At 43.0% G+C, this 8,848-nt stretch overlaps 1 protein-coding gene across 1 annotated transcript in view; it reads right to left on the bottom strand.

Annotated features, from left to right (window-relative positions):
* The window catches only part of LOC102000505 (cytochrome P450 2G1), an 11,443-nt gene extending 5,157 nt beyond the window's left edge, over positions 1-6,286 (bottom strand). The window contains exons 1-5 of the mRNA XM_005371568.2: positions 6,107-6,286; positions 5,390-5,552; positions 3,827-3,976; positions 1,519-1,679; positions 960-1,136 (exon numbers count right to left, since the gene is read on the bottom strand). Of these exons, the coding sequence (XP_005371625.1) occupies positions 960-1,136; positions 1,519-1,679; positions 3,827-3,976; positions 5,390-5,552; positions 6,107-6,286 (831 nt within the window). The remainder of the gene's footprint in view (positions 1-959; positions 1,137-1,518; positions 1,680-3,826; positions 3,977-5,389; positions 5,553-6,106) is intronic.
* Between the last annotated feature and the right edge of the window lie 2,562 nt (positions 6,287-8,848).

The raw sequence follows: 8,848 nt of genomic DNA, 5'->3' as shown, positions 1-8,848 counted from the left end.
AAAAAAAAAAAAAAAAAAAAAGTAGGCCATGCTCACAAAGACAAAGGGTGTTGGTGTTGACTGGTGCATGCTGTATTCTTGTAAGGAAGCTTCACACAAAAGCCCACTAACATGCAACTAATATGTGACGGCTATTCTTGGTTGTCAACTTGAAGTGGGAAGACCTATTTCATCTGTATTTTTCATGTGGGAAGATACACCTTCAATCCAGCTCTTCTGAGGTTGAAAGTTCCACCTTTAACCTGCTGGTAACCTATATAAAGAACATGGAGGAAGGAAGCTGGCTCTCTTTTCCTGTTTGCTCTCATCTTTGTTTGTAAGGCCATTCCTCACTGGCATCAGAGTCAACTTCTTCAGGGTTCTTGCAGATACTGAAGACCAGCTGAGAGAGCCAGCCTCATGGACTGAACAAGTACAGGATTCCTGGACATTCCATTGGTAGATAGCCATTGTTGACGAGCTGAACCACAACCTGTAAGCCATTCTAATAAATCCTGAACATACACACACATACACACACACATTCTGTAAGTTTTGTCTTCCCTCTGTGGTTCACTCCACAGGTGTCGCATATCAGATATTTACGTTATAATCCATAACAGTAGCAAAATTACAGATATGAAGTAGCAATGAATTTTTTGATTGGGAGGGTCACCACAACATGAGGAACTGTATTAAAGCATTGCAGCATTAGGAAGGTTGAGAAGTATGGCTCTAGACAATCCTGACTACGTATAAATAAAATATAAATATATCTGATTACATTAATTTTATGGAAGTTTATTTGAAAGGTGCAAGTGGCTCACATTTCTACAGTTTCTCCATTTTTATCTAGGGAGAGAAGTAAACTTTATGAGATAATGTTTTTTTCTCTTTTCTTCTAACAGTTGCAAGATGGGTTTGACGTGGCAGGGATAAAGGTTTCAAAAGACAGAAAGAATGGCATAAGGGAAAAGTACCTGGTACATCTTGATGAGAAAGCAGTCAATAAAGTCTCTAGGGTTTGAGGGGTCAAAGGATGCTTCATTGATCTTGACCCTGGATGCAATGAAGTCCTTAAGTTCTTCTATCAAGTTATAGAGGTGGTTGTGACTTCCTGGAAAATACTGCATGATTCCCCAGAACATGTCATATAACTGTGGGCAGAGGCAAAGGGGTGTGTGTCAGTCATGGGCATCAGGGACCAGATGGGCCAAGTTCTAAAGTCAGAGAGTTGGGCTCATGTGGCTGGAGCTAGAGCAGAGCAGAGATCACTCTTAATCCCGTCACCAGGGACACTGAGAAGAAAAAGATCAGAGGTGGTTCAAGGCCAACCTAAGCTATAAAAGAGATGCCCTATTTCACTGAATTGTCTACTGTTGGGCTTGAGATTTGGGTGTAACCCTTTGTTTTCCAAAGTATTAGACAAATGGATAAGCACCTCCCAGGGATGAAAGGAGGAGGGTTAGACAGTGCATAGGAAAGTGCTTGCTTGAGAATGAAGGGTGGGCAGGGAGTTGACTGGTGGTTACTAAATACCTGTGCCCAGGGCTTGCTCATCTCCACAAAGCTCTCATTGATCAACTTCATTAGGTTCTGGAAACATTTGTCCTCATAGTCGAAGCGTTTCCCGAAGACAACGGAGCAGATGACATTGGACACGGTGCGGCTCAGGTAGAAGGTGGGATCTATGGGTGCTCCTACAGGTAGAAAGTGACTATGTGGGAATAAGTCACAAGAGAGGTAGGGCAACAGATTTCTCAGTGTTGGCACAGAGCCCCAGGTCCTCTGCTTAGTGGTATGCATGAGTGCCTTGATTCCTTTCTTTCTTTTCCTTCCTTCCTTCCTTCCTTCCTTCCTTCCTTCCTTCCTTCCTTCCTTCCTTCTTTCCTTCCTTCTTTCCTCCCTCCCTCCCTCCCTTCTTTCCTTCCTTCCTTTCTTTTTTTGTGATTTTTCAAGACAGGGTTTCTCTGTAACTTTGCAACATATCCTGGAACTAGCTCTTGTAGACCAGGCTGACCTTCAACTCACTGAGATACACTTGCCTATGGCTCCCAAGTGCTGGGAATAAAGTCATGTGCCACCACTGCCTGGCTAAGGCTGGTCAACTTAAAAAAGTGTGGCAGCTTGTCTCTGATTTAACATTTGAGAAGTGGAGACAGGCATTCCTCGGTAGAAGCCAGCTAGCTGGGTCTGTGGTAGTGAAGAACTCTGCATGCAGGGATAATCCACACGGGAGAAGCTGGCTAGCTAGGTTTGTGGTAGGGAAGAGTTCTGGGTGCAGCGACAATCCACAAATCCCTCAGTGAACAGAGGTGAGAGGAACTGATAAAGACCTCTGATGTCAGTCTCTGACTTCTACACATATGTACACTTGTGTACAAGAACATGTGAACATGAATATGCACATGCATACATCCAACATGCATTCATATGAAAAAAGAAATTACTTCCCTTGGTCTCAGACACATTATCTGTAAAATGGGATCCTGGTCAATAATCGGTGTGGGGCTCAGTTTCTCCAGTATCAGGCACACATTTACAATACACAACATAGCAGATAACTTCTAGAAGTACAAGACTATTCAAAGCCATGGGTGGACTCCTTATTCTACAGAGTCCTAACAAGGGAATTCTATTTGTTTCTATGTATCTGAATCTCTGTCTTTGTTTTCCAGACTATATTGGTGCCATACCTTCTTAAATGCTGAGAACTAGATACTGTAAAAACTTCAGTAAAACACAAATCACACATAAACAAACTCCTCAGGTCCTGTTTTGTGTTGGCCCACTCCTGGGCATGGGGGCTTCTCAGGAGTGTAGTCGCTATCATCCATTCACACTCCATTGGAGAGACTGGTTCTTTCCCTCTCCAGCAGGTACCAATTGCAAATAGCTTCTTGGTTAGGGGTGTTTGTGTGCTTTGATTTTCGTTGTTTCATCTTATTTTGAGAGAAAGAACATAAAGTTGAGTGGGTATGGAGGTGGGGATGATCTGGGAGGAGCTGGGAGGGGAAAATATGATATAAATACATTGTAATTTTTTGAAAAAAAATGTAATGTAGTAAAATACTCAAGAGAATAGTTTTCCTGAAGGAAGTGTGTGTGTGTGTGTGTGTGTGTGTGTGTGTGTGTGTTAACTGAAGCAAGTCCTCCCCCCACACACCAGGGATGTATGGGAGAAAAGAACCTCAAAATGAGACATTTCTAAGCATTTGTTTACAGTGATATGAATATATCTACACTATACTCTTTAAAGTTTTGCTCTAATTGAACTTTTATTTAAGAACAGTTGTTTTCCCTGCATATGTAGCTATGTACTACATGCATGCCTGGTACTGTTGGAAGCTGGGTGAGGGCACTGGATCCCCTGAAACTTGAATTCTGGACTTTTGTGATTCTCATGTCAGTGCTGGGAATGAAACTCAGGTCCCTGGATGAGCAGCCAGTGCTCTAGCAGCCGAGCCGTCTCTCCAGCCTGAAAAACTGTGCCTACCCTTAAAAATGGTGAAGATGGTGAGTTTTGCGTTGTTTTCATTATCACAATAAAGCGTGTATGACAGAGCAACATTTGATCCTTTCTCTAGGAAAAGACACAGGCTCGGCCAACATAAGAATCCTGCATGATTTCTTGAGCTACAAACAGCTGAGGTCCACTGAGGGGCATTTCTAGACAAACTGTCACTCAGAATCTTCCATGTTAATTTTTAACATTGGAACCTCACTGAAAATCTCTGTGAACCCTTAATGTTTTCCAGCCTTTCCTATTTCAGGTCTTTCTTCCACCAAGTCTCTCCATGAACTTAGCTCTCTGTAAACACCCAGTCACCCGATGTGGTCTCCATACCCTTGGTCTTATGGAATTCTTCCAGTAGGTAACCAGCCTCCTCCTGGATCCGCTCCTCAATGCTCCGCTTTCCCATCCCAAAGTTCCGAAGAATGGTCAGGGAAAAACGCCGAAGAACCTTCCATCGCTCTCCATTGGACAGAGCCAAACCTGCCGGAATTTCAGTGGTCAGGCCCCTGCCCCCTCCCCTTTGTGCTCTCAAGTATGTAGTAGACACAATTATGAAAGTCAGCCTTCCAGGCTCAATGGGAAATCAAGACTCTCTCCAAAAATAGTCCAGGGGTGAAGGAAAAGGGAATGAGGCCAGGACTAATCTTGGAGAGTAAGGAAGTTTTCTTTTAGGCTAGCGAGCTGTGGCTGGGTTAGTTTCAGAGCCAAGAAAAGTGGAGGAGGTAAGGACGGCATAACATATAGAGTATTCCTTAAATGGAAAGGCTATTTTTATCTTCTTAGTGCCAGTTGGAATCTTCAAACTTGTATATGTGTGTGCACAGAAGCTCACCGCTGTACATCAGTGCACCTATAGAAAAGCATTTATCTTACATCATGAAGACGGTAGAAGAAATCACCTGAGTTGAGGATTGGTGAATTCCTTGGGATTTTAAAAAGATCAGTTTAGAATATGTTGATAAATGACAGGAAGAGTGTAATGGTGGAGTCCAGAGGAGGGCATCAGATCCCCCTGAAACTGGATGGTTGGGAGCCCCATGTGAGTGCTGGGAACCAAACTCTGGTCCCTGGATAAGCAGCCTGTGCTCTTGACTGGAATGATATGTGGGTAGGCAGATGAATGATATATGGGTAGGTATCTGTCTGGAAAGATACGAGGATGAAACACTCTGAGTGAGGTGTTAGTGGACAGAGGGATTAAGATGAACAGGTAGCTGCTGAAAGAAAAGGTAGATGGATGGATAGAAGAGCAATTGGATGGAAAGATTAATATGTGTGTGAATGACTTAAAGGTCACTGCACAAATCAAGGTATTGGTGGATTCATGGATACATAGAACACTGACAGAAATATGAATAATAGGATGGAAAGATGTTTGCATCACAGGATAGTGAATATATTTTCATGGATTTATAGAACAATGGGTAGAACTGAGAAAAATGTATATTGCTAGAAGGATAGAAGATAGATAGGTGAAACGAGGGAGTGAGCCTGCCTACATTTGTAGAATGCACAGGTAACACTAGACAACAATAATCCTAAATGCAGGTGCTGGGGACTTGTGTTGGATGTGTGTATGGGCAGATAGGAACTAAGCTTGGCTGTGAAGGCTTTATGGGGTACACAAATATTACCACACAGTAATACATTAAAAGTAAGAATAAAAATGACACTGTAAACATTTTAGAATCCAGATTCTAGAATTTAAAAACCAAGTAGCCCTCACACTTACTGAACGACACTACCTTATCTTCTTCACCATTAGCTTTTGCACTTCCAAGATTAGCAGGGCGTTCATACCCTTCTTGAGGGAGTCGATGTATGTGATTCACCAGAGACCCATCAACACACTAAATACATCACATTGTTTTTGTTCTTATTGCTGCCACTTACCATGACCTTGGAAGTTCTTCTCTAATGTAGGCATTTCACCACGGCCACTGAAGTCATCCGCTTGGTCAACCAGGGCCTCCTTCACAGCCTCGTGTCCACATAAGATAACCACTGGCCTTGGACCAAAGTATACAGTGAACACAGTCCCATATTTTTCCTGGAGCTGGGAGTGAAGGAAGATACCGAGGGAAGGAGAAAAATGGATTGTGATGAGACCTCCAGTCAAGGGTAGAGATTCTAGGAGGATGGGAAGGTAGGACTAGAGGAAGGTCCTGGGCTTGGAAGGGTGTTGGGGAAAAACACATCATACCGATTCCTGTGACCTTGGGCAGTACATGTTCCAAATTTTGTACATCTTAGTTTTGTTTGTGGAACAATGGACTTGGAATAGCTGGACTCTGTGATCTACACCTTCTCTTTATGAAAGGCTAGGTTTCTAGTGTCTTAAAAGTCTAAGACAATGTGAGAACAAATTTGCCCTTAAAGAAATGAGACTCCACAACCCCTTAGACTGTGATCCAGGGTCCTGAGAAGAGGGGAGCTCCGTTCTAGAGTACTCAGAGTCTACGACTTTCTTCCCCCTTGATTCTAGGATTCCGTAATTTAAGTTTACTAAAGTGTCTCTCTGAGTCTGTGTTTAGGAATCGTGGGCTTGGTGTGAACTCAGCTCTGCTGTTTGTTGACTTCACTGCTATAAGAAGCAATGCACACACTCACCTTCAGGAAGGATTGAAATATGCCATCAATGCGAACTTGAAACAGGTTCCCCAAAAACGGTATTGGTGTGGGGCCGGGGGGCAGCTTCCCTCCCTTACTGGTTCTCTTCCAAGCAATCAAGATGAGCAGGCAAGACAAGAAGAGTGCCATAAAGATGCTGAAGGCCCCTCCCAGCGCCATGGTGCTGTCAAATGTGTGTGTCCTTGAATCCAGATCCTGCCTAAATAGCTTCTGGGAGATCAGCTTAAAGAGAAATCCGAACCCTGTGGGAGTCAAACTATCCCTGTATTACACCATCAGGAGTCAGATCACTTGGTGAGTGTGAAGTTACACAATGTGTATTCTCTCACCTGCACAGAGGTATATTGATTTCACCGAGGAAAACCCACCAGGGGTTATCTCCTTTCTTCCCATTTCAAGTTTCCCACTGTCTTTCACCTTCATATTTTTGTGACATCTGAGAAGCAATGTATTCATAGGAAATCTGCACAAAGTATAGGCTTTCCTACATTATCCCGACATGTGAACTCTCCTCCCTCAGACCCTTGTTTTTGGGCCATGGAATACCAATTCATTGGGCACTCCTTCCACCTGTCCAGAGAATGCTAGGGGCAAGATGCTTCCTTCCCTAGTTCAGCACATCCAAGGACATTATACAAGCAGCCCCTGAGAGTTTCCCCACTCAGCCCTGGGACTTCTTTCATTCTAAAGCACATCTGGTGGAAGTAACGAGTACTAGAGTGTGTGTATGTCTGCATGTGCATGAGTGTGGTGTGTGCATGTGTGATGTGTGTCGTGTGTGTGGTGTTTGTGTGTTTGTGAGTGTGATGTGGTGTGTGTGTGTGTGTGTAAGAGAGAAATAGAGAGATATTGCTTGTGGAGTTGGGTGAAGTTGTAGGGACATAGGAGAGGAATTGGAGGGAAGGGAAAGGGGCATGAATTTGATCCAAACACATTATACTCATGTGTAAAGTATTCAGCCAAGTACTAAAAAAGAAGTAAACCATATTTTATAAGATGTCATACAAGTTAGTGTCTACTCTAGATACAATGTTGAAAGATTAGATTATGTTGATTTATCCAAACTCCATGATGTGATGTCTAAGATGCAGGGAACACTCAGAACGCCACCCTACAGATTGGATTCACCCTTGGAGATGCTGCCTAGCATTCTCTGTCCTTGAGAATCTCATAAACAGTTCCCATCTATTTTCATGCAGAATATCTGAAAACTTCTTTCCTGGCCCCAAACACATCCACAGGCTATTGTTCTCTTTCACTGTGTCCTGGCGCCCCCACACAGATCTGACCCTGTCTTCAGATATCTGGGTTTTCACATTTGGAAATTGAGTTTCTTTTATTTACCTGCAGGTTCCGAGAACAGAGCTTGAGTCAGGTACCCACGCTTGTAACTTCAGCAGCGAAATCAGGATTTAGGGCCAGCCTGGGCCTATGTGGTAAGAACTGGACAGGGAGAACAATGAAGATTTAGCTGGCTTAGCAGAGGTGTCCCATGTCCAGGAGAACTGGTGGGAATTCTAGGCAGACTAAATGTGTCACTTTCTTTGTCTTAGGTCTGCTGTTGGGAGACCTTCCTTTCTTTCTAGGGAAGCAACAAAAACATTTAGCTTTCCATCCTCTTTCAAGGCTCATGTGTCCTTTAGCTGCATTCTGCCCTTCCTCATCATCTAAGATTTCCCTTTCTTCATCTCCTTTCTACATGCTATGCCACACACATGTATGTACATTTGTTTACATATATAAATGCATACATGATAGAAGTCATTTCGGAGGTTCCTCAAAAACAAACAATCAACAACAGCAACAAACCCCTCTCTCTCTCTTTCTTTCACACACACACACACACACACACACACACACACCCCAAACTGCCATACGACCCAGCTGCTTTGCTCCTGGGCATTTGCCGGGCGCATCCCACACTTTACCATAGAGATACTTGCACCTCCATGTTCATTTCTGTTCTATTCACTACAGCAAGGAAATAGAACGAATGTAGCTGTCCATCAACAGGTGAATGTAGCTGTCCATCAACAGGTGAATGTAGCTGTCCATCAACAGGTGAATGTAGCTGTCCATCAACAGGTGAATGGATAATGAAAACCTAGTGTGTGTCTAAAATAAAATCCTGTTCAGGTATAAAAGAAAAATGAAACCATAAAATCTGCAGGGAAATAAGAGGATTTAGGATACATAACATTAATTGAAGTTGTATAAGTTCAGAAAGAAAAATAAAACAAAACTCTCACTCCAGATGCCTTTCATTGTAGTGGCATTTCATTTGTTTTTTAATAAACAAAACTTTCCTGAGGATCAGAAAAGTAAAACAGCCACACTGGCCAGCTTTGCAGACCAGGTAGTAATAACACACACCTTTAATTTCTGCAGCCACACTAGTTTGTCATAGAAAACAGGCACAAGTGGTGCATGCCTTTAATCCCAGACTAGAGAGGATTATAAAACGGGAGGAGACAGCTCTCACGCTCAGTCTTATTCTGAAATTCCTGGAAGTCGAATTGCCATTTTGGACTGAGGTAGAGGTAAGAACTAGTGGCTGGCTGTTTTGCTTTTCTGACCTTCAGGTTGAACCCCAATTTCTGTCTCTGAGTTTTTATTAATCGTGCTTCATTTCATAAAAACCCAGTTCTAGGGTCTCTCTTGACTCTTATTTTGATTTTGCCTCCCTTTTTCATGGCCCTCTGTAACACACACACACACACA

This window comes from Microtus ochrogaster, unplaced genomic scaffold (assembly GCF_000317375.1).
Source record: "Microtus ochrogaster isolate Prairie Vole_2 unplaced genomic scaffold, MicOch1.0 UNK115, whole genome shotgun sequence".
Lineage (NCBI taxonomy): Eukaryota > Metazoa > Chordata > Mammalia > Rodentia > Cricetidae > Microtus > Microtus ochrogaster.
This window is presented reverse-complemented; position numbering and strand designations above follow the sequence as displayed.